We start from the raw sequence: 26,443 nt of genomic DNA on the forward strand, positions 1-26,443 counted from the left end.
CACATTTCCCACCTGTGCTGTTCACTAAGGCCAGGTTATCTTATCAAGCCTGGGTTCCATGCCCATTCAAGAGGCGGGATGAGATGATTGGCAGTCCCCCCAGAGCCACGCGTAGTGTGGGATGTCCCCTTCCCCCAAAGGAGGGAGGGAGGGAGGGCTCTTCCCAGAAGAGTATTGAACAGAAAAACCAACATCTATCTGTTCTGTTTTACCTGCTGGTTTCCCAGCAAGCATACACACATGCCTGCGTTTCTGAAAACTCTCTCTGTTAACCTAATACATTGCTTTATAATTCACTCTGTGTCAAAGGGGAGATGGTCAGCAGTTACACTCAGGTACTACACTGAACTCCAAGGGCAAGTTCTCTGGATAGTCTATACTTCTTAATCAGGTTTGGAAATAATATCTCCTGGTTATATAATCATGGCACTACTCCTAATTTATAATGAAAGAAAAATCATGTACTCACAACAGTATCTCTCATTTGAAAAGTGCAAGCGGCATACTCTCTTCAACAGTCAAGAACGTAAGGCATATTTTGCTGGACAGACTGGGGAGCATGGACTACAGTGGCATAAGTTCGTCAGTCAGTCCATATGCTTGCCCTCAGACACTGCTCTCATCAAGGTTCTTCCTTGTCCCGTATCCTCCATGGACATGACCGAGAGAACCCCTGGAGCCTGCCCATTGGGGAGCTCTCTTGCTTTAGGTGCCCATGTTCTGTTGGCATTATATGGGGGGCTGACATTTGCTTTAGGGATTGAGCAATAAGAAGGCCCCTAGGCTTAAACTCACTTGAAACTTAATTCACCTTAAAATTTTAGTCAGCTCCCAGTTGATTAGGTTCCTGGGAATCCTGTTAGCTAAGAACTAATAGCAGAAATTTTATCAAATCTTTGAACCTTGTCCCAGCCATTTCTGTTGCTGACCCTTGGTAAAGGAGTTGGGGCTCAGCAAGTCTTCCTAATTTGGGAAGACTGTAGCCTGTGGTAGTAAGGCAGAACTCATCTCTTCCTGGTCCAGGCTGTATCACAGTCAATGACACTTTATGATGAGGGAATAATTATTGCCCCTTATATTTGAAAGAGGCCTAGAGGATCAAGCTAACCCTCCCCCCTTTTAAATCTCTTTCCATCAATATTATTTTCTGTGCTTTCCTAATTCTTTGCCTTGGCTTGAATTAACTTTAGCTTGGGACAGCAAATTCAACTCTTGCAGTTCAACAGGGAAATAAATAATTCTGCAAACCTTAGAGGTCTTATATCTCTAGTTACCATTGGGAAGACTTTCTAACCAAATTTGTTTGTTCTTCTCTTTTTCACTTTCAGATAGGACTGTATCAAAAGTTGAAGAAAGCAGGCAAGACAGCTTATTTCTTAACTTAAACAAAAACAAAAACAAAATGAAGGAAACAAAATCAAGTGCCTGAATGCTCTGTAGTCTGAGAACCAAAGGATAACTTAACCAAATACTTGGCTGTTACTAGCCCTAGATTAAGATGTCCTCATTGCCCCAATTCTTCCACTCACTCATCAAGAACACCTTTTAGATTATGTCACTTGCAGTACCCACCTCTATCAAATTGTTGGGCAGAAGTGCAAGAAGGGAAACCCGGAAACAACAGATATTCATGATAGCTATTCTCAAGTTCTTCAGTTCTTTTATTGTTGTTGTTTTGCTCTCCATTTATCCTCATAACTCAGTTTTCCCCATTTGTCTATTTTCTCTGCTATATATTTAAAAACAGTTGTATCTTCTGAAGTGTTGCAGTCTCCTTTCCTATTGAGAGTCGCTTCATTCTGTTAGTTTCCTCAGTGGCCAATGTAACTGTGTCTATTTCTGTAGAATGTATAGAGGAATAAATATCTTTTGAATCCAATGCCTGAGTTCAAGTCCTGTTTTAATAGCCTGGTGACAATCCTGGAGAACTACTTTACTTCCTCTTCATCTCAGTTTTCTAGAAAATGATACTAATACTACATTTTACGCCTTCTTTTCAGGTCTTTTGTAAGAATAGGATCAAGTATGCATCATACCTGAAGGAAGTTTATAAATTGCAATTTTTCAAAAAATTCCAATTCTCTTACTAAAATACTTGTATTATTGTTATTTATTATTTACTTTTCATCACCCTGAAATTCATACAATGCTATTTCCTCTCATCCTGAATACTTCTTTTTTCTGGTACTTTAAGACACTGCATTTATTTGAACAGCTCTTCCCCCACTCTATTATATCTTTTTTCCATTCATTCTTAGCTCAGTATGCTGGCCCAGATTTTCCTTCCTCACTCTGATTATGACATGCCTTTGGACAGATTGTAAAGACATACCTTTTTTCATCACTAAGATTATACTCAACTTTCTTTTTATAAGAAGATGGCTTGGCCTGGTTCTCTTAACACTGAAATGAAAGCATTTTTCTGACTACACATTAGAGTCAGGTGATTTCTTGAGCCTCCTCCAACCTATCCTCCCTATTCGTAGTACCAACTATGTCTTCTCTGTGTTTCTAAATGAAAAGCACTCGGCAAATAGTTAATCCCATTTGCTTCTTGCCAGAGTTCCATTTCATCTTTGAAGTCCTGGATCCAAGTCCCAGAACTATATGCAGTGTTTCCTGGAACAGCATTTTTTTAAAAAATCAGATTATGATATCTTCTTTTTATGCAGTCCCTACTTGAAGAAAATGACCAGCATTTGTATCCTTGGCTTGTTTGAGTTAAGTAAGAACAGTTTTCCCTGGATCCCTTTTTTTTCCTCTGGATATAGTTCCCAGAATAAGTACTGTCTCTTAATGAAAGCTTTTGGATGAGAATCTAGGTCTTAGGCCTCTGGACTAGATTTTTTTTCTTACTCAGAACCACGAGTTGGTTTGTATTTAAGCATTAGTGGGGGCTAAAGCCTTAATGAGTTGAGAAACATGTGGGTGTGCCCCGGAAACAATGACCAAGTTCATGAAAGTACATACTTCTAGAAAAGTCTAAGGAAGATTTTGTGACCAAACAAGTCACCTCCATAACAAAATATACCATAAATCATGGTCAGAGTAGTAATAATATCCTTTTGGCTAGGCGCTACTAGAAATTCCAAGAAGACATCAGGAAACATCTGAGTGAAATATGTCATCCGTGAAGTTTGGCTTGTTTTGGCACTAATTTTTTACTTGACTTGAGTTGTAGGAGGAACAGACGCCTTTGCACATTGCCTCTCGCCTTGGTAAAACAGAAATTGTCCAGCTGCTTCTACAACATATGGCTCATCCAGATGCAGCCACAACAAATGGGTACACGCCCCTGCACATCTCTGCCAGGGAAGGCCAGGTAGATGTGGCATCAGTCCTCTTGGAAGCAGGAGCAGCCCACTCTTTAGCTACCAAGGTAAGGGGATGGCTCCATGACAACATGGACCGGGAAGGATCTGAGTCAGGATTCCTCTGTTCTACTAGATAGAGTATCAAGAAAGGTAGATCTCCTTTAGGCCTCTGACTTCTTCCTATTTAAATATTTTAGATTCATTTTCTAAATCATCAAAGGGGATTGTGAAATTCCATACCATACCTTCAGTAAAGAGTGCTAGATTCCATCTTTCTAGTTAGTATTGTTTCTAATACAGGTATCTAGTGCTTTAACTGAGATTTTTTCCATAGAGCAAGGGCCACTTTCTCTTCTCTTTCCATCATAAAATGTATAATGTAGTCCCAAGAGAAAAAATATGAGATTCTCAAATACATTGAACTAGTATTACTAAAGAAGAAAAAAATTGCATTAAATTGGCAATACTGTATTTGCTAAGAGTTTTAGTACTATCTAGAAGTTTACCTCACTTGATCTTGCAATTTTCTAACTGTGGTATCAGCCAGTTATCATTCCCATTCTGCTGTCTAATATTTATAGGCTATATTCTTGCCTGGGTATGTACAGTCTCTAAATAGAGCTGTGCTAGAAAATCGCTTCATTAGTTGCGTATTCTTTGTGTATGCCAGCCTGAATTTGACTTATGTTCGGAGTTTCATGCCGGGGCAGAATAATTTTTCTCCACTTTATACATCCTATTTGAAATTCACTCTGTGGATGTGACTTAGAATAAAACACAAACACACTCAGCTAATCAGTGCTAAAGAAATTGGACGAGTACAGAAGAGTAGGGAAATGAGACAAGTTTAGAGCCTATCACAAGTGTGTTGCTTGCAAGGCAAAACAATTCCCATGAGTACAGCAGTGATTCGTATTATTTAAAAGACATTTTCAATTTACTCATAGTAAATAAGCATAAGTACTACATCTGAGGGAGAAGTATGAACTGGAGTAGTATTGTCACATCTGTTGTACTAGCAGAAGGGGCAACCGCTAGCTATGACTTAATCTGGTTGCCTGTGGCATGTTTTCAATGTAAGAAATTGATACCTATTCAAATGATGAAATCTGAAGAGTTGCCAGGAACTTAAAAGTCATTTTTTAGAAAAACCCAAACCCAGAAACTAAGCACCAAACTACTAATAGCAACAACAACCACCCAAGAGAGACCCAAGAGAGACTGTCTCGTCAGATGAAGGTGGTAAATAATTTCAAGTATCTAAAATATAGAAATAGAGAATAAAATATGGTGCCTTCCAAAGTTGTTTAGGATTTCAAAAATATGTCTAGAGCAATAGTAAAGTGCAGCAGTCAAATGGAAGGGAGTATTAAACTGATCAGTTTAACAGTGGAACTCACTGGGGTTCTGATGAATAGTTGACTCATCATCATTAAAGCTGTTGGAGTGTTTATACATATCAGAGGGTAAATGAAGTCCTGATGAGGTTAACATAGGGAAAAGAAGGAATGTGTGACTTGAGATGCTTTCCAACCTCTATTTTGTGATTCTACATTAAAGATTCTGTGTAGTTTTGTCTGGTAATAGGTTCCAAATTTATAAAGGGGCTGGATCACTCTTCCAGCAGGACTTTAAGGGTAAGGCATTTATTTTTCTTCCTTACCACATGGTTTTTTTCTCAAAGGATTCTTCTTCATCCTGATTGTCACCCCAACCATTGTGTGCATTGAGCAGACGGAGCACATTAACAGTAAATGTTGGCTTAAATGGGCTAGTGCAAGGAGGAGGAAATACTTCCTATGTTTGTCCCACACTTGGAGAAAGTGAAAGACTCACTCTCCTCCAAGGACTTATTAGTGCCAAAGGGTTCAAAAAGAAATAACAAGAAAAACAACATCTTAAAAGTAATTTGTGTGGTGACACTGTGAACGGGCAATATTGTTTCTGGGGAGATACTCTGTATTGCAACGAAGGCTTAAATGGTCCCAAGGATAAGCTATATCTTACACCACCTACCGCAGGCACATTTACTTTGTGTGTTGTACAGGCCCTGGTCAGCTTTAGAATTCTCCCACTCCACTGTAGTGCCAGAAGAGCATGTGGCTAGACTGTCTGGCCAAGAGGATGGATTTGAGATCATGGTGTAGGAACTGTGCCATCCTTGAGATCTGAGCCCAGCGACTTGGCTGTTTTTGTAACACACTGCTAATTACAGAGAATGGCATTAGTCAGGCACATAAGTCATTGAATCTATAAACATGGGTAAGAGAGCATTCTTTTAAAAAAGCTTTACACTGTGGTGGGTTTAAAAGTCTGATGTCAATCAGCTCAACATTGTGCCAGAAGTAGAAGTGTATTTTACAAAAGGAATTGGTCTTTTATACAGTGCAGGTCTTCTGGGAAAGGGGATAACAGGATGGGAGGTGCTTTTTAGTAGTGAACATTTTTTTCTCTGTCAACCATTTATCCTGCTATTTCTGCAGAAGATACAAATCAACTGAATCACAATAATAATATATTTTTTTTACCATTGCTGTTGAAATATCCTAAAATTTAAATGAAGAAATTTGGAATTCAGGTATTATAAAGAGAAGGCAGCTATTGTCTCAGTCCTATTAATTTTAGAGACAAGAAAAAGCCAAGCTCCCGTCTACATCCTGCCCAACTCACTAACGAGAGCCATTTTAGGGACACTGGTAGCTTTTATAAATCCCAACCCCATAAAGTCAAATTTCAGTTTCTAAGCCCTCAAAATAAAGTTTGTTTTGTTCAGTCTATTAAGTCAAACTCTTGTGCGTTAAATTTCCTTCTTTTTTTCTAGTCCTTGTTTGTGGCTCACAGATTTAATGCTTCTCATTATTTCTCCCAAATAGAGAGCCCCGATATAGTTTGCTTAATATGTTAACAAATAAAACAAGTTTTGTTAGGAGTCACAAAAATAAATATTACATTTTACTTTTGTTCTTCACATTCCAGAAAGGTTTCACTCCCCTGCATGTAGCAGCCAAGTATGGAAGCCTGGATGTGGCAAAACTCCTCTTGCAACGCCGTGCTGCCGCAGATTCTGCAGGGAAGGTAAACGTTTTTACTAATACGTGACATTTTTCAATTAGCTATAACCGCGCCTTGGATAAACCTCATTGGCTACGATACTGCCACTGCGCAAAGCTAATATGTGACATTTTTATAACTCAGTCAAGTTGGAAGCTTTGGAGATCTGTGCTTCAGGATATTTTTCCCACTCTCCTGAAAGGAATATGAAAGCAACTGATGAAACTATGCCAAATAGACATGATGGCTCTCTGTCCGTGACCTGTCCACATACACACCAATTTAGAAGGCATTTAAAGCTGTGCCTCCAATATATGTTCTTGTCACAACAGGGCCCAGAACATCTCTAAATTTAGAAGAGCCCTTGCAATGTTAACGTAGTAATTCTTGCATAGCATTTTAGACTTCTTTTTATGGTGGATATCAAGATAACCTGTGCTAATTTAAGCTCAACCAAGCGTTTTCAGTTTTAGCTAAATTTCTAATATGAAAACCATTAGGCATTTATTTGATTTTTTATTGACCATATTAATTAATTAACACAGACTTAATATACATCGGTTTCCATGCATTTTGGTAGCTTCAGGGCAGCTAACGCTAATTTATTAATGCTGAATTTAAACACACCCTTTACAGAATGGCCTTACCCCACTCCATGTTGCTGCTCATTATGACAACCAGAAGGTGGCACTGCTGTTACTGGAGAAGGGTGCTTCCCCTCATGCCACTGCCAAGGTGAGGACCGCAGAAAAGGGTTTACAGATACAGGGTATAACTATAATCTGACCGCACGTGAGAATTTTTATTTTTTAAAATTTTAATTCCAATATAGTTAATGTACAGTGTTATATTGGTTTCATGTGTACAATATAGTGATTCAATAATTCCATAAATCGCCCAGTGCTCATCATGACTAGCGCCCTCCTTAATGCCCATCACCTGTTTCACCCATCCCTCACCCATCTCCCCTCTGGTGACCATCAGTTTGTTTTCCATAGTTAAGAGTCTGTTTCTTGGTTTGTCTCTCTCTCTCTCTCTCTCCCTTTTATCCTTTGGTTGTTTGTTTTATTTCTTAAATTCCACACATGAGTGGAATCATATGTTATTTGTCTTTGATTTCACTTAGCATAACACTCTCTACCTGCATCCATGTTGTTGCAGGGAATTTTTTTTAAACACATGCTATGGTATAATTGCAAGTAGTTCTAGTGATAGTAGCTTTTGATATTGACTTTTTAAAAAATTTTCTACCAGTTGCTTCCACAAAGTCGTTTAAGATTTTTTACCAGTCAGTATAGATTAAGGGGATGTGCCTACGAACCAATAGAGATGACTCTTATTGCCAACACTCTGTTTTAGAGACTGAAGTTTTGAATTTTGAGAAATGAAACCTCATAAAGGCAGATAGGTTTTTTTCTTTTCCCCTGTAAACAGCGTGTTCTCCTATAACATAACCTTTGAATTGTTCATTCCTTTAGACTTCAATTTTTTCATTGTGGTATATGTAAGACTCTTTATTTCTTTTTCTTTAAATAGTTCATCCATGTCAACTATAACATACATCCTTTTAAGTCCCTAGGCTAGGAATTCCTTTTTGGTGTACATGTAGCACAAATTTCTGAGATGGTCCCAACTAAGACTTGTACCTATGGATAGGGCATCTTTTGCCATTGGAGCTGTCCCTTATTTACACTGAAAATACACATGAATGTCATATGATACATAAAGTAATCATTGTACCTTTCATTAATTCATTCGGCAAACATGTATTGAGAGCATATTAGGATTTATTTAAAAAAGAAAAAGTATTTATTTTGTTAGGAAAATAGTCATGTAATGTTAGATGACACAATAAAACAGCGCAACCACCGTTTATTAGCCAAGCACTGTGCCTACCACTTTACATGCAATATCTCATTTAAATTCATAATAATCCTTTGAGATTGGTGTCATAATAATTTCTATTTTACAAATAAAGAAGTGATATTTGAATAGGTTAATTTGTTAAAAGTCACATGACTAAAAAGCAATAGAGCTAAGATTTGGCCTAAAGCAATTTGACTTTAGAACCAGCACTCTTTTTTTTTTTAAGTTTATTTATTTATTTATTTAGGTAATCTCTACACCCATCATGGGCCTCAAACTCACAACCCCAAGATTTAGAGTCAGATGCCCAACCGACTAAGGCACCCAGGTGCCCCTAGAACCAGCACTCTTAACCACTAGGTCCACTGTGTCCCAAAGCAGTAGAGAGAGAATTAGTCTACTTCTATTATACAAATATGTACATATGTACTCACATGTCTATTTAAATTACATAGTTATACATATATAATAAAATGGGATACGTTATATAAAAAGTATACTCTGTATAATATTATATATTTCATATATAAGTATGTTACATATAAATATACACAACTTTGTACATATAACTACACATATGTCTACATATATATTTATACATTACATATGTATGCATATTTTATTGGTACAAATATACACTAACAATAAAATACTTAAACTATCAAAAAAGGAGGACAAATATTGATAATTATGCTTATCATTCTTATTCCTTGATACTCTTTTCTTAGTAATCTCATTAATTCTGTATTTATTTGATGTCTTTCTTCCTGCTAGATTATAAATACTTGAGGACAGTAATTATGTAATATTCATTTACATATTCCTGAATTACCTCATACAGTATTATGTGGGTTCTCAATACATTTAAAAGAAAGAATGAAGGCTAAGAAACTATTTCAATGGAATAAAAAATATCTGCTCACTTAACATGCCAGTATTTTTTTCATGAACTTTCCAGGCTGGCCATTATCAACATAGATATGAAAGATTTCATCAATACCCAACAATACTTTAACTCTTCCTATGTATAAAGAAAGGATTGTGGTAAAACATTGTTCTCCTCCCAAAGAGACTCTCAATCTACTTGGGAGAGAAGATCTAAATTATAAGATAATCTGTATGGTTTTGCCAGAGAGAAAAATATATCCCTGATCTCTAGCCTCTATGGTGTATGGTCATAGCCACATGCATGGAGTCCAGAAGACCAGGTAGAGCAATCCTCTGCTCTGGAGTTCACAGTAGGATGGGTGTTCAGGAGACTCCTCTGGTATCTTCCACTCATCCACCCCCGCCTGTCAATGACCATGAGTCCTCTGGGACTACTCCAAAAAGGCTTCTTAGTTTGGACCCTCACTCCCATCTCCAGTTTTTTTTTAAATTTTTTAATGTTTATTTATTTTTGAGGGGGAGAGAGAGAGAGAGTGAGCATGAGTGGGGGAGGAACAGAGAGAGAGAGGGAGACACAGAAGCTGAGAGAGAGAGAGAGAGAGAGAGAGAGAGAGAGTAAGCATGAGCGGGGGAGGAACAGAGAGAGAGAGGGGGACACAGAAGCCGAAACAGGCTCCAGGTTCTGAGCCGTCAGCACAGAGCCCGACGTGGGGCTCAAACCCACGAACCACTAGATCATCACCTGAGCTGAAGTCGGAGCTTAACCGAGTGACCCACACAGGCACCCCTCCCATCCCCACTTTTGACTATTCACTGCAACCACCTGTCCCAGCCTCAGACGTAATCTCTTGGGCCTTAGAATCTGTTTGCTTCTTTCTACCAGAGCCCAGAGCTTTTCTTAGTTTTTATTGGATTTTTTTTTTTTTTTTTTTTTTTTTTTTTTTTAGTTATTTGATTCCAAAAAATGTCACTGTACATGAAGTATGAGGGCTCTTCAGATCTTTTAGGTCAAGTATCTACTGGACAGTCAGATCTCTTATATTGTCAAAATTGACACTCTCTTTGATGATCTCTTATGTTGTTTTGATAAAACCTGCTGTTCTCATCCACATAAGTCTCTGACTTCCTAACCTTGGTAAATTTATCCTGATAATTCATCTAATTTGCGTAGAGCCTATGTGCAGGGATGGGAGATGTTTGGATGGAAGAAAATACACTACAGTGCCAAAAAAAAATACTAAACTTATATGGTCCATAAAAATTTATGTGTCCTTTAAAGGAGCTCTTGGTTCTAAGTGCAGTGTTCTAGAACACCTGAAGCATCTGGGACCTACGATAATATCATGAAAAGGCTTCTAAGGAGAGTTGCCAGATTTCATCAGCAGCTGAAAGGGAAATATCATTTATTTGAACTGAAAGAGGCCTACTTTTACTTGGAGAAATGGGGGGGCAGAGTAGGTAGATAACATAGGACATTGAGGAACAAGATTCGATGATGGCATATGAAGACATTTAAATTCTGAAAACTACTTCTTATTTTTTGGTTCCCTTTGCAGTTAGGCTTCAGGAAATAACATAACCTAAAATGACCTCTTAGGATAAACTCACAAGAAGCAACTGATCATTATGCGGCCTTTACCTTCGTTATAACACAGTTAATGTCAAAACCACCATTTTTAGTTTCTATTACACATTTTTCATGGAAAATTCTACCTTTGAAAAAAGAAAAGGAAAGGGAACAATATAGGTTCCAGACTTACATTTGTTCCACGGGTCTGTTTGTTGTTTCTTTTAACCAAGTATAGGGTTTAAGGTGTAGCTCTTGTCAGCAAAGTCTGAATTCCTCTGGTCCTCTCTACAAACTCCCACATAAAACTAGTAGCCTCATGTTTCTATTTTTGAGCTCACAGGTTATAGAGGCAATGGAAGATCTAGGATTTTACCTGGCCACAAGATTAATATAAGCTAGTTTTGTTTTTTTTTTTTTTTTAATATCTTTTCCATTAGAATGCAACCACTTAAAGACAGGGATTGTATCTTGTCCACCTTTATATCCTCACACTCTGCCTGGCATGTGCTAGCTACTTACTAAATAGCTATTGAATAAGTAAAAAGTACAATCCAGCTAGAAGCATAGTCGCAGGAGTGTTATAACAAATATACAATATAAAATATACAATATAAAATTCCATTTTATTCTGTACTATTAAAACTGTATCCAAAGCATAGCATTCAGTTCTGGGTAGCACAGTTCAAGACCAGTGTTGACAAACTAAAATCAGTCCAGAACAGGTCCTCCTTAATGGAGAGGTCTGGAGATGGGGCTTCTATCAGGAATAGTTGAAGGACTGGGGAAGTTTAACCTGGGAAAGAAGAGTAAAGGGAGACATGAAAACCATTTCCAGGTATTTAAAGGACAGTCATAGGGAAGAGGAACCTGGCTTATTTTATGTTGCTCTGCAGGAGACAACCTATATTATAAAAAGAGATGTTAAGCTTTGGGGTTTTTGTATCTATACCTGTCTTACAGTAGAATGGGTGCCTTTTGATGTTGGTTGTAAAGATACGAGTGGGTGTTGTTGGATGGGAACTTTAATGGGTAAGAATCTAGATCTACTGTAAACTCACTTTTTAACTTTTCTATTGATTAGAGATTCTTATTTCCTATTGAATATATATTCCTACTTGAATATATATGCAAAGATATATATTAAGGCAAATGTTAAACTTACAATGTATATATGTTTTTGTTTTTGTGTTTTTGTTTTTTTGTTTTTTGTTTATAGAATGGCTATACTCCTTTACATATTGCTGCCAAGAAGAATCAAATGCAGATCGCTTCCACACTCCTGAACTATGGAGCAGAGACTAACATTGTAACAAAGCAAGGAGTAACCCCACTCCATCTGGCCTCACAGGAGGGGCACACGGATATGGTCACCTTGCTTCTGGATAAGGGAGCCAATATTCACATGTCAACCAAGGTATTCTGTTTTTGCCTCTTGTTTTAGCCAAGAGTCTCTCAGATGAATGTAAAAAGAAACCAATCAAAGATAACGTGTAACAAAAAATGGGGCATATATTAAAAGGAAATAGAGATCTCTTATAGAATTCAAGGACAGTAACAGTCAAGTCTTCCGATGAACAAGAAACCGCAAGGAAGCAAGAAGCGGACTCTCTGCCTATATGGCTACATTTCTGAATCTTGACTTTTCCCTGTGAGTCAGTTTCATTTACCTGTCTCTGCAGATCTACTGTCTCTGCTTCTCTGTGTTTTGTGAGCAAAATGATGACCCCATAGCTCCGAAGAGGTAACATCACCAGTTTAAGAAGTCAATCCAGATTGCCATAGTACCTGCCGGTCATAATCCCAAATTTCAGACAGAGACAGTAAGAGTGAGGGATACAGAGAGAGGTGACAGTTCTCTGGGATCTGGCCCAAACAACTGCTTCTAAGCTGTTGGTCCATGGCCACTACCCAAGCCATTCTGGAGCCTGATTGAGCATCAGAGGCACCTGAGAGGTTGGGGGGGGTGGGGACAAGGAACTCGCTAGAAGTTTGTATAGCCAACTTCAGCCTAGCTTGGGTAGTTGTGGTGGTGGTGACCAGGGAATTAGTGTTTTTAATAAAGAACTCAGTCATTTAAGCCTTTCTCCAGAAAATGGCTCCTGAGGACAAGCACATTAACTGTAATAGAGCAACAGTTAGGAAGAAGAGGAAAAGATATTATTCAAATATGAAAATATTTGGACTTTACAAGTACATGTCTGTCTATACATCTCCCTCTTTCTCTCTCTATATATATATCTATAGCTCAACCTACCTACCTGCCTGCATACCTACCTACCTATCTATTTAATGTATAGTAAAACATTATACTTACATATACTCCCCTGGAGCCAGCTGCTGAGAAACTAAAAGTTGGAGCCTATGTTTATAAGTCAGTTCATCATTTATATATTTATTTTTACTTTTTTTAAGTTTATTTATTTATTTGAGAGAGAGAGAACAAATTCCAAGCAGGTTCCATGTTGACACAGCACAGAACCTGATGCAGGGCTCTGAACCCACGAACTGTGAGATCATGACCTGAGCTGAAATCAAGAATCAGACATTTAACTGACTGAGCCACCCAGGTGCCCCAAGTTAGCTCATCATTTAGATCTCTTAATGCTTTACGTAAGACAAGTTATAGGTTTAGTGAAAATTAAGTTTCTTAGGATTTTTCACAAACGTACAAATACGGTGTTTTCTACATCTCACCGTTGAGCTAATTAATGCTTTTGGAGACTCAGTTGTAAATTGGTCTTAATAACATTTACCAATAGGTTATGTAGCATTATGTCCTTTAGAAATAACTATGAAAAAGACAGTTGTCTTGAATGCCTCTAGAGTCCTTTTCTGTGTCTTTATCACTCAGAAATGCTCCAGTAAATCCCTTACCCTTATACACTTCTCTGTTCTCTATCTAAAGTCCTCACAGATCCTTTTTTATAGCCAGAAATAATTATAGAGTTAGCTCTCCAAAAGATATTTATTTATATTTTAACATGAATGAACATGATTAAGCCTTACATTCAATGTATCAGCTGTCATTACAGTCTGGGGCATGGATTTCCTTGTGGTCATCTAAACCATGCCATTCAGGTGGTCATTTACCTACTGGGGATATTCTCACTATGAGACCAATGGTAGAATACTTCATTTAACATCAGTATATGAACAGGGCAGAGAGTTTTTATTGTCCATTAAAAACAAATATGCATTTGAAAATAAACACAAGAAATCCATAAACAAATCAAGCAAAATTTTGAGTAGAATGAAACTCTAGGCATTTCATGAAACTGATCATGCAATGCTTCTGATACTGCTATTTTTAATTTGTAAAAATGGTGTACTCATATCTGGAATCAGTTAACATGTACTCTCTGATAGTATTCTTCTAAACATATTACTTCCTTTGAGGGAGTTTTATCAGTCAGTCAGTGAATATTTATGAATATTTTTGAGTTGCATACTTCACAGTGAAGAAATATTTTCAATTCTGAACCACAAACTAATTATGTTATCTTCATAACAATGATTTCAATATTAGATTTGAGTGCTGCCCTAAATGAAGGTATGAAGTATTTGTCACTAGAATAAAACTTTAGGGAATACGCTTATATATATATATTAATAATAATACAATATATAGAATCTATCTATAAAAATATAACCTTACTCTTTGGTTGGTATTATAATGAGCTAATGCAACTGCAGGTAAAAAGCAAAGCCAATAATACATTTTTCCAAAGCTTTTGAAACATGCATATATTCTTTTGCTATTCAAGACCAACTGAAATCAATAATTTCATACTCTCCAAATGATGACTTCTCAATAAGAACTAAAATATAGAAACTATATTACATTTCTTATCCCATCACCATGTGATAATGAAAAAACAGGTGTAGAGTCCACTAGGGCGTCTCAGGAAATAAGTTCCTCTTTTTGAAAAGAAGTCCTTCAACATCTTCTATTTTCTTGATTTATTAGAAAAGTTTTCATAATTTGATTTAGGTATGCAATTTTATCATAAAAAAGTGTAGAGGATTCTCATCTTGGCTGTTAGTTTGCAATCTTATATTGTAGAAAATCTATTCTGCAAATAGTATAGAAAACAGCAGATACATTTGACATGCCATTTAAAATATCTTTGAGATAGTTGATGATCACTTCCCTTCGTAGTCACTTCAATGACATTTTAAAAGACCAATTGTGTCCATAAAGAGAAATATTTTTATGTTTGCTGTTTTCATATGAAGAAACTCAAAATGAGGAAGAATCATCTGTTTTGTCCTTATATTCATGTTGTTCAAAATTTAGGACCGTATAGTATTTGTTTAGAAGGACATTTTGGGGCACCTGGATGGCTCAGCCAGTTAAGCATCTGACTCTTGATTTCTGCTCAGGTCATGGTCTCATGGTTCATGAGTTCAAGCCCCGCATCAGGCTCTGTGCTGACAGTGGGGAGCCTGCTTAGGATTCTCTCTTTCCCTGGCTTTCTCTGCCCCTCCCCAACTCGCCCTTTCTCTCTCTCTCTCAAAACAAACAAATAAACTTTTAAAAAAGCCCTCTTTTTTAAAAGTTTATTTATTTATTTTGAGAAAAACTTAAAAAAAAAGTCCTTTTATTTTTCAAAGTTTATTTATTTTGAAAGAGAGAAAGAGCGAGAGCGGAAGTGGAGGAGAAACAGAGAAAAAGGGAGAGACAGAGACTCCCAAGCAGGCTCCACACTGTCAGGGCAGAGCCCGACATGAGGTTTAAACTCCCCCAACTGTAAAATCACAAAATTAAGAGTTGGATGCTTACCCAACTGGGCCACCAGGCACCCCAAGAAGTGAGCACATTTTAATGCAAAAGGTCTATCTTCCATCTCATCCTGATGGTTTATAGAACTCAAAGCTGAGCTCAGCCAAAACTATAAGGATTTCAAAGCCCCAGGCCTCAAATAAAAAAAAAAAAAAAAAAACTTCTTTCTAGTTGGAGAATGTTTTTCTCTCTGTACATTTATTTTTTTAATTTTGTTTTTTAAAGGTCAGAGGACTTGTCCATTTCTAGGAGTATTCCCTGGCTAGAGATCATGAATTTTCAAGAACATGGCTTAGCTGTCTCAATCTAACCTGACTGCAAATCCATGGTCAGGGGAGGCTGGTCGATTCTAATTGGGTGTGAATTGGGAAAGTGGAGGTGGGGGTGGGAGTAGGGGTGGGCAGGTGGATGGGGGCTGACAACTCAGAACATAAAGAAACTACCTCAGTATACAGCTGCAGGATGTACAGGAAGTGGATGAATATCCCAGGTATTTGAGCAATAGTAGGGGGAGAGAAACATGGAATGAATATACTGCTAACTAGCATACAGGGAAGAAACTTTTGTTCACTGATATATTCAAATACCTACAACACTTCATGGCATATGAAAGGTAGTCAGAAAATACCCATTAAATACACAAATGATTAAAGGGACTCTTTTAATGTCAGTTTTGTTTGTTAGAAACTACTTGCACATGTAGTGAGGCTGCCAGATTGTGGCATTGACTTAAACCAGCTTTTCCCTCTTCTTTCATCTTGTATTAATTCATAACTGTACTTTAGTTGCATATACAAATAATCAAAATATTTACTTGATGTGTATATGCCAAACATTTTACATAAAGCTGGCCGATTTATGGTGCTGTATATAAATGATGGGGTCACAGGGTGCCTGGGTGGCTCAGTCGGTTGAGCGTCCGACTTCGGCTCAGGTCATGATCTCACAGTCTGTGGGTTGGAGTCCCGCTTCAGGCTCTGTGCTGACAGCTCGGAGCCTGGAGCCTGCTTCCGATTCTGGGTCTCCCTCTCTCTCTGCCCCTCCCCCTCTCATGCTCTGTCTCTCTCTGTCTCAGAAATAAATAAACACAAAAAATATTTTAAAAAAAAAATGATGGGGTCACTTTTTATTTAGTATTTAGAGGAAACTCCAAGATTGTATACTATCCTTGGGTACTGGAGAAAACTGTTCTCAACTCATTTCCTGTAACCTTGTACACTTTTTACATTGAGACGATATTTTATTGATGAAAATACAGATTATTGCTACAGTTATAAAGTAGAAGTTGGTTGATTGATTATTTAAGGGAATAACTAATTTCAGCAGGTGGCACAGATGGATTTGAAATGAATGTTGGGGCGCCTGGGTGGCTCAGTCGGTTACGTGTCCGACTTCAGCTCAGGTTATGGTCTCACGGTCCGTGAGTTCCAGCCCCATGTCGGGCTCTGTGCTGACAGCTCAGAGCCTGGAGCCTGTTTCAGATTCTGTGTCTCCCTCTCTCTCTGACCCTCCCCCGTTCGTGCTGTGGCCCTGTCTCAAAAATAAATAAACATTAAAAAAAAAAGAATGTTGTTTGGAAGCTTATTAGCTTAGTTATTTTAAGCACATTATAATATAACATAAATACATCATATATAATATAAATATTTAAGTACATTATAAGTACCCAAATGTAGAAAATGTAATTTGTTATTGAAAGTGTTGATTAACTTAGAGAATAGGTCATAAATGGAAAGACATATTAACTTTGAGGGTTTGTCTTAGATATCAAAAGTTGCAGGTTCTGGGAGACCCTGTGAATTTTCTGGGATTTTTTTAATAGCTATGACATTATAGATGATGAAATATATTTTCTTTTCCAAATATACCCATTTGCTTCCCTTCTCTCTTTAGAGTGGACTCACATCTTTACACCTTGCAGCCCAGGAAGATAAAGTGAATGTTGCTGACATTCTTACTAAGCATGGGGCTGACCAGGATGCTCACACAAAGGTAAAGCAAATCACCTTGAATACTGTGACAGGTTCTGAACTGGATAACTCCCAGTAGCCCCCATTTAGGTCACCCAAGTCCAAGCCCCTCTCCTCAAAAGTCCATTCTGAATTAATTATGACTCTGTTTTGCTCACAAATCTATAACGGTTCTCCAGTTTTGCTGGAATCGAGTCTAAATGGAGATGGTGATATCAGGACCCTTTAAAACAGTGCTGGCTTAAGTCCACCCTCTCTCCCTTATTGCTTCTGCCAGTCAAGGTGACTTTGCTGTTTTCTTCCTGTGCTTACTTGCCTCCAAGCCCTTGGTCTTAAACTGCCTTTTCCTTCTCTATGCCATGAAACTTTTCAAGCCCACCTAAGCTACATTTTTCATGTATCTCTTCCACATCCGGCTATCAGACTCCATCTCTCATCTCTGTTTTCAGATTCAGTTATTTGTGTCTCTCTGGGGCCTTTGTCAGATGAAGTCACACACGTGTCTAATTCCCTTTGCTGAAGTTCCATGTGCTCTGGGATCTGCTTCAGTCCGTATTTGTATCCGTAAAAAGTGTCAGTAATCTGCTAAGTAATACTTACACAGTGGAATAGAATTTCTACCCATCATACCATAGTTGAAATTCTACCTAATCCCTCTCTCCTTGAGTATTAACCATTAAGAGTACTTATTTATTTGTCTGTCTGTTTATTTATTTATTTATTTTAGCTTGGTTACACTCCTTTAATTGTGGCCTGTCACTATGGAAATGTGAAAATGGTCAACTTTCTTCTGAAGCAGGGTGCGAATGTCAACGCAAAAACCAAGGTAAAATATGTGTACTCATTTTTATTTTCTGTAAGCAGAAAGCTTCTGCCTTGTGGACACTTCACTAGCTCACCATAGCTACAAATGTACTTTTTTTCTTTGTAGTTCTTTCTGAAGTGATTTTGAATAAGCAATATAGTTTTGTACAATTGTTTGAGACTTTTCATTCTCATAACCTTTGACAGCCAGGTAGGTTAGCTTCAGAACTACTTTTATTGTAGAGTTAAAGTAGCTCATATCTAGTTAACAATTTACTGCAGAATACAATAAAAGCCTGTTAGAACACTTTGATATTCTGGCTGATTCTTCATGTTGTTTCAAGGCCTTGGCCTGTCTTCCTGTCACCCCCTCTTTCCACATGAAGAAATGTAGACATGCAGCCTAGACCCTGAGCCTTTCTTTTTTTTTTTTTAATTTTTAAACTAATATTTATTAAATGCAAGCTGTGAGTCACATATACATTATATATGACTTTATTTATATTAAATCATTTAATCCCTAAATAACCTCATAGTCAGATGCTAGTCCTATCTCCATTTTACACTGTGAATTTAAATAACTTATCGAAGGTCACAGAGTATATATTGGAAGAATTGGAATTCATACTCAGACAGTCTGCCTCAGGGCCAAAGCTCTCAAAGCTATGGCATAATGATCTAACTTCTACATCGCTATAGGTCATTAATGTCAACTCACTGTACCTAAAATCTTATCAGTCATCATTCAGTCTCCTACCTGACATTTATTCCATGCTATGAAATCCTTCTCTTGACTTCTCTCACCTAGTCATCCTTTTCCTTGTTTTCGAGTCTCTATATTGTGACCTGAACTAAGTTGCCAGACGACCACTTCATAACTTCCCTACAACTAAACTAGCTTATCAGTGCTTCACTTTCTCACAACAGTATTTTCCTATACTATGCCCTGTGAATAGCAATAGTGCTTCCCGTTTAAATGTGCGTGTACAACATTTTTTTTAGCAGTACATACCTCTAAATCTCTGTGTTTTTATTGGTGACGCATGATAAAAGGTTGGGTATGTTCTAACCACCTCTTCTTCACCCTTGAGGGAAGGATCTCGCCCTCTAAATACAGAGGATATAGCTGAACACAGGACACTTAATATCATGTAAACTTTAAATCCATTGTATTTCACTTAAAAAATGTTTATTACCCTGTGATACCTTACGCTTGTTTCTCCCAACTCCCCACCCCCTGCCTCTAGCAATCATTAATTTGTTCTCTGTATCTATGAGTTTGGATTTTGTTTTGTTTAGATTCTGCACAGAAGTGAAGTCATATGGTGTTTTCTTTCTCTAACTTATTTCACTTAGAATGTTGCCCTCCAGGTCCATCCATGTTGTCGCACATGACAAGATTTCATTCATTTTTATGGCTGAATGATTTACATTGTGTGTGTGTGTATGTGCAATTGTATTTATTTGTTCATTCATCCATTGATGGGCACTTAGTTTGCTGCATATCTTAGCTATTATAAATAATGTTGCAATGAACACGGGGGTGCAGATATCTTTTTGAGTTCATGTTTTAGTTTTCTTATAAATACCCAGAAGTGGAATTTCTGAACCATATGGTAGTCCTATTTTTAATTTTTTGAGGAACCTCCATACTGTTTTCCATAGTGGTTGCATCAGTTTACATCCCCACCAATCCCACCAACTCTGTCACATTTGGACTATCACGTGGTAATGCTTAGTAAGGCAATGGTGTGTAAGGCCTGGGTTGCAAGTTCTCAGGGATAATGCAGAGCTGTCCAGGTTCTTTGGTCCAAAGAAATATGTAATTACATGTTTGTTCATTTAAGTTTGTATATCAGAAATTCTTTATCGCAGCTATGTGAGTGGGCTCGACTAAATTAGTGTGAGCGCATTCAAGAGTTTTCAAAGTCATCGTTCAAAGACGCTAATAATTAGAAACGTAAGTTTTGGAAGTTAGTCTTATATCCTCTTAGAAGCAGAAGCACAATCATGTCTGTACATAAGCATATTTACAAATGAAAAATAGTTGTTTTTAAAATCATAACTACTACTATTGATATTTAAGATTCAAAACTTCTCATGTGACTCTGGGAGGAACAGCTGCTGCCTAGATTCTGAGCAGTTCTGGACTTTTCATGAAATTGTACTTGGAGATCATGTAAAAGGTCGAAGATGAATGCTTGGGTATTAGCGCCCAATCCCATTTCTGCTGAGTCAGATCACACTTAAGCGTACAGGAAAGACATTTTTTTTTTTTTTAATGTTTATTCATTTTTGAGAGAGAGAGAGCATGAGTGCAGGAGGAGCAGGGAGAGACGGGGACAGAGGCTCCAAAGTCGGCTCTGCACAGACAGCAGCAAGCCCGATGCTCAAACTAAAGATGAGCTGAAGTCAGACACTCAACCGACTGAGCCACCCAGGCGCCCCCAGGACAGACATTCTTATTGGAATCCAGGTCTTCTGAGAGGAATAATGGTAGCTCTGCAATGAGACCTTGGTGGAACTTGAAAACAGTTACTGTAGACTTTTGTTAAGTGTGTCAATGTTGAAATAAGATTTACAAGCCAGACATATTGTCTAGATAACGTCATTTACCCACTTGGGGTTTGATATACAATCACATAGACATTTGGTTGAGAGAAAAATCTCATTTAAAATTTTCAAGTTTTTAAAAATTGAACTGTGTAGATTTGACTTGCTTCTGGAAGAAAATATTTCTTTTAATATGTCTTCAGAGGAGTGGACAGATACATAAATCAAAAGATGTTCTTTTAATAAACACTTCAGAATTTTTTTCACATCAAATGGCATTTTTGGAAAAGGATTTATGTTTTCTGCCTCACATCTCATGTAACTATGGTTACTAAAAATTTGTTTTGTTGCTGTGAAAATGTAAACATATGTACTGCCTTTCCCCTCAAACATTCATGATTTGGTATAAGAACTTAGAAAAGTGAACTTGTTTTATGGGACTATTAGTTGCTTAAAATTAAAATGAAACGCTATAACATCAGCTTGAGGTAACCCAGATTTGGTTAATTATATGATCAATTTGCGAAAAGGGTTTAGAACTTCAGCATGTAAAAGAAAATTTTCTTTGTGAAATATTATGCAAAGATCATAGAATTCTTCAATGAGAAAGAAAAAAAATACCAAAATAATGTTTCTTAGCATATATAACTTTAGATAAATCAAAGTTATACAGACAACACATCTGATCCTTCACCAGACTTGAAATCTTGGCCATTCCCATTTTGCAAATGAGAAAATGAAGGGTTAGAGGGGTTTTGGGATATGCTAAAAGTTGGTAGAACTGGGTCAAGAGCTCCTAGCAGAATGGGCCTAAGACCATGGGTAAGCTGCAACCAAATGTTCATGTAAAAGTTTTTGAGTTCCTCCAGACTTCCCTAGCAAATATACTCATGCACCAGAAGCTTCAGGTAAAGGTTAAATTAAGTCAGGCCCGGGAGACATTTTCCTGGCTATGATGTCCATTGACAACTTGAAAAATGTGAGCTCTTGGGGGCAAGAATGTTACTCTGACATTATTAATTTATGGAAGCACAGTGTCTCTTATTTAGCACATAACATGTGGTTAGTAAATGCTTGTTGAACTTGGTTGATACTGAAGAGGTGAACTAAATTTGGTTGGTGGAACATTTGTAAACACAATGGAAAGGAAGAATTTTTGGGAAAAAAAAATATCACTACTTTATGCTTCTCAGATGTCCATGAATTACTTTATTTGAGAGCAGAGTCCCTGCAATAGTAGGTTTCTCAGAGTCCCTGTAATCGGTTTATATTTCCAGGTTGCCTGGGGTGATTCCATTGCAGGGATGAATAGCAAACATGGCAGGGCTGATGATGTTCTAGACTGAAAGGCTCTCAGACTGATAGACTCACACACATGTGGGGACATCCCCATGGACAAAAGGGCCACAGCAAAAGCATAGAAGGAATCATGTGGCACCTTGTGCATACAGACACTTCATGTAGATAGGAGTAGTATTGGTCACGAGGCAGCAGTGACACTAGATAAAGGGATATATATTCCTACAAGTTCATGGTATGAATCGACTACTCAGAACCCAGACAATGGGGTCTCAAATATATAGATGAAATTTTATCAGGATGAGGCAGGGAGATAATAAAAAAGTAGTCTGATAGCCATTGGCCACTGTGATCTATACAGGTTCTGAACCTAGAATGATCACAAAGAAATGATTTAACTGTTGTTTTCCATTTAATCACCTCTGACACAGGAAGAAAAATATTCATTTATTCAATCATCTATTCACTCAGTCACTCATTGTTTATGGGACACCAACTATGTACCAAGCACCTTCACTTTTAGGATGATAACAAAGATTAAAAGACAAATATAAGGTCTGGTATCCGGCACAAAGTGAATGTTCAATGAATAATAGATAGTAATGCTTTGTTGTGCCTCCAAGGATTCTGGCGCCCTTTGTTTAATTAACATGAATATGCAACCAACCTGTGTCCTACCTACCACCCGCTGGAGTCCTGAGCAAGACTGACTTCCCACTAACCTCACCAGCAGCTCCTCACAAATCACGGATTACAGAGCTTTCAGCTATGAGGAAGTTCAGACTAGGATGTTAAAAAGAACCTAATTCTTAAAGTCATTTTTTGTTGAAAGTGGGCCACTCAGCTTTCAACGAAATGTTCCATTCTCTAAGTGTGCTCTTCTTGGGTCAAAGCTGCTCTCTTGAAAGGAAGATTTCGATTTACTTTCGTTGGTTTAGAACCCCTAACGCTGGCCCAAAGATTATTAGAAAAGTCCTAACAAACAAGCAGTGGCTTGTGAAAATATCCTGTGCATCTTTCCGTTAAAAAGATTTTGAGATTTTACTCTTTCTTTTTCCCCGGGGAAGAAATCATTGTGATAATGCCCTTCTGTCATTAGAAATCTCTCAGCATACCCATTTTTAATGCTAATTAGTTAATATATAATAATAGCTATAATTTGGAGTTTGTTAGTCTATTTCATCAGCTAGTCTTTTCTCTTCGTTTAGCAGACCATAAGGTGAGAGGGAGTATTTGCCGGTGAGAAATGGGGTGGTGGTGATACTGCGCTCCAAATAAAAGGCATCCTTGATGGATTTGCTGTAAATAAGACTAAGAGACTCAAAATGAAGGCTAACCTAGTTTTCCTTCTCCCGCTGCAAATCTATGGTCGGGCCATCGTCGCCACCGTCACCCACAGAACGGCTACACGCCTTTGCACCAGGCCGCCCAGCAGGGCCACACGCACATCATCAACGTCCTGCTGCAGCACGGGGCCAAGCCCAACGCCACGACCGCGGTAAGGCAGGCGCCGGCTGCCCCTCACCACGCTGCTGCTTCCTCCTCCTCTGCCGCCCTGGCGGCCCCTTGTCTGAGCTGAGTTCAGACACATCCCCCTTCGATAAACCCCCGCACTCTGGAAAGCCCGGGATTTCTGGAAAGCCTTTCCAGAAATCAGCGTGACTTCTCCGGTAGTGCTTCCCGGGGAGGGAGAGCCGTGGGCCCGACTCGAGCCGTCTCTCTCTCTCTCGGGGGAGTGGGGCCCTGCGTCTAGGCTGCTGGAACGTGCTCTGCTTACAGCTGGCGCTCAGATGTGAGCGCGAGTCCGCCCCTCCCGCCCGGCCTTCTTAAGGGAGCACAGTTTGCGAGGCTGCTGGCTTAGACAAAGCTCTTCGGGATGTGGAGCCATTGAAATGTAAACTAAGCGGTGCAATTAAACAAACCGGGATCCCCAGTGGCCTGGGCTGGAGTCTGAGTTGCTGGCTCGCGCTATTTTGCTGCACCGTGAGCTGTGTGCACAGCTGTAGCTAAATATGTTACTGAGTTCCCTGTGGTAACATCTTACCTGCAGCAGATGGCCTGACCTCTGATGAGGAGTAAGAATATTTGATACTTGCTAATAATTTTTGGAGGCATCCTTCTCCGATCAAGAGGTACTTTCCTAAACACAGTGCATTATCTGTTGGGATGTTTGACAACCTTAGGGTTAAAGCGTCAAGTGCTTCTTATTAGAAGAGCAGGCAGATGCAGCTTGTTGTGTTACCATGGTGACCTGGGCTATAGTCTAAAGAAGTTACAAAGAGATTCAGCTGTAATGGTAAAAACTAGTGATTTTCCTAAGCTGTGCCTTGTTTTGGAAGGAAATGCTGGCTCATGCGGAGCAGCCGGTGAGCTCATTGGCTCAGGGCGCAGTCCTCCCTCTCAGTTCTCACTCTTTCTCTCTTTCACTGTCTCCAGAATGGCAACACTGCCTTGGCGATTGCTAAGCGTCTGGGCTACATCTCCGTGGTCGACACCCTGAAGGTTGTAACGGAGGAGGTCACCACCACCACCACGGTGAGTAAAAGGAACTGATGGGCTTTGGCTCCATTGTGTTGGTTTTCAAGCCACACACTTTTCACGTATAAAACGCGTTGAGCTTTTGGTTTTTGAACTTCTTTTGGTGACTATATTGCAGAACATAGAAGTATGCAGATGTAATAAATACATTTACACAATGGATACAGGGGTGTTAGCTTCCTCTAGTTAACATCAACCCATATAAAATGTAAACATAATTTTATTATATTTAGTTCCCCCCCCCCGCCCCGGACTGACTTCTTTGTCGTTTCGCTGCTCTGCCCTTTCACTGTAGTTGGGTGTGACACCTACTGCGGGCACAGTTGTAGGACACTCCACAGCAAACTTCTGATCTTAGCCATGAGGTCACTCCAGCCTCTGGAAAGACCCTCAACCTCCAGATGCTGGGCTCATGACTGGATCAAATGCATTCCCGTGAGAACAGTTCATCCTCACTTTCTTATTTCTGATTATTCCTTTACTGAAAAAGAAAATTGATTGTACTTTTAGTAGGTAAACTATATCTGTATCATGACAGAGTATATATATATATATATGCTTAATTTTTTTGTATTGCTTTGAATATGACTGCTGATTCTTTAGGAGAAGCGGTGATAATCACTGCCCTTTGCCAGAGAAGCTCTAGGAGAGTGAAGGCTATGGTAATAGTGAGTTGTAAGGCTCTCTTACTATTCATTTGGAGCAAAGCTTAAAGGAGGCCTCGGAAGAGGGAGACTCACAGCCGAAAGTGGAAGTGCTATTCTCTTTGAACTTACTTCTTAACCTTTTTTTCTTAAGCATGAACTCTAAGAACAACAGCTCTTTAATTTCTCTTTTTAAAATAGAAAAATAGAGCGACAGTAGAACATTAGATGTTCTTTAGAGACAATAAGATCATAAATCAACACAAAAAAAATCTGGATGGGGTTCTAGTAAATGTCTTAAGCGAGCAATGATGCATATAGTTTTAGAACACTTGTTTATTTTGATAGATATGTGGAAAAAGAAAGGAATTTTATTCTTCAGACTGACACCAAGCCCCTGTCAACATTGAGGTAGATGGAATACAGTTGGTTTGATGTGAAATTTTAAATAGAGTGGAGTATGATTTATTAATGAACTGCAAGACACAGCCTGAATTTAGATGGGAGAGAATAGTACTGCTTGTTTTCTCAAGCAGAATCTTAAAACCTTCAGCTAGTGCACCACAATGTTTTGTTTAAAGATTTAAGGTATAGCTTCAATAAATTATATAGGAGAAAAAACAAGTCTTGCCACTGCCTATCACTGTACTTCTCAATTGTTATGTGTGGCTGAATCTTAATGGCTTTTTCTTACTAGATGATTACTAGAAGAGGAAAATCTTCATATTAGGAACCTATAATATGTGTCTTTATTTGGAAACTTTGAAACAATGTATAAATCACAGATAAGTAAAATCTTGCTTTAGTGGCAAGATTTAGTGGCCAAGCACATCAATTCTTAGAAGTCATGTTTTCTGTCAACTTTATTAGCTTTTCCATGCTCTGGTTATCACGTACATACATTTTTATCAAGTGACCACTAGATGGCAAGCTTGCTTTTTTTTTTTTTTTTTTTCCTATTTGATCTGCTTTTCCATTCATTTCTTTAAGTAACTCATTTTTTCAATATTTATTAGATAAAAAATATGCCCTGGGGTCTGTGCTGAGTACTGAAGAGTCGTTAGTGGTGAAAACATTACCACCACCAACCCCCTCCCCTCCCCAACCAGCAGCTTAAAGTTTAATGGGAGTGGAGAATGAGGCATGTTTTGTAAGAGTATAAA

General features: G+C 38.3%; 1 protein-coding gene and 1 pseudogene across 50 annotated transcripts in view; one reads left to right on the top strand and one right to left on the bottom strand.

Moving 5' to 3' along the window:
* ANK2 (ankyrin 2) overlaps positions 1 to 26,443 on the top strand; it is a 670,685-nt gene that overhangs the window by 559,574 nt on the left and 84,668 nt on the right. For all 50 annotated transcript variants that reach the window (XM_078445806.2, XM_060654351.3, XM_078445805.2 and 47 more), the window contains 8 exons: positions 3,182 to 3,379; positions 6,291 to 6,389; positions 7,002 to 7,100; positions 11,906 to 12,103; positions 17,366 to 17,464; positions 18,170 to 18,268; positions 23,498 to 23,596; positions 24,535 to 24,633. In XM_078445806.2, coding sequence (XP_078301932.2) covers positions 3,182 to 3,379; positions 6,291 to 6,389; positions 7,002 to 7,100; positions 11,906 to 12,103; positions 17,366 to 17,464; positions 18,170 to 18,268; positions 23,498 to 23,596; positions 24,535 to 24,633 — 990 coding nt within the window. The remainder of the gene's footprint in view (positions 1 to 3,181; positions 3,380 to 6,290; positions 6,390 to 7,001; positions 7,101 to 11,905; positions 12,104 to 17,365; positions 17,465 to 18,169; positions 18,269 to 23,497; positions 23,597 to 24,534; positions 24,634 to 26,443) is intronic.
* On the bottom strand, positions 6,404 to 6,484 carry LOC132693378 (U4 spliceosomal RNA; annotated as a pseudogene).

The sequence above is a fragment of the Panthera onca genome, chromosome B1, assembly GCF_046562875.1.
Source record: "Panthera onca isolate mPanOnc1 chromosome B1, mPanOnc1 haplotype 2, whole genome shotgun sequence".
Lineage (NCBI taxonomy): Eukaryota > Metazoa > Chordata > Mammalia > Carnivora > Felidae > Panthera > Panthera onca.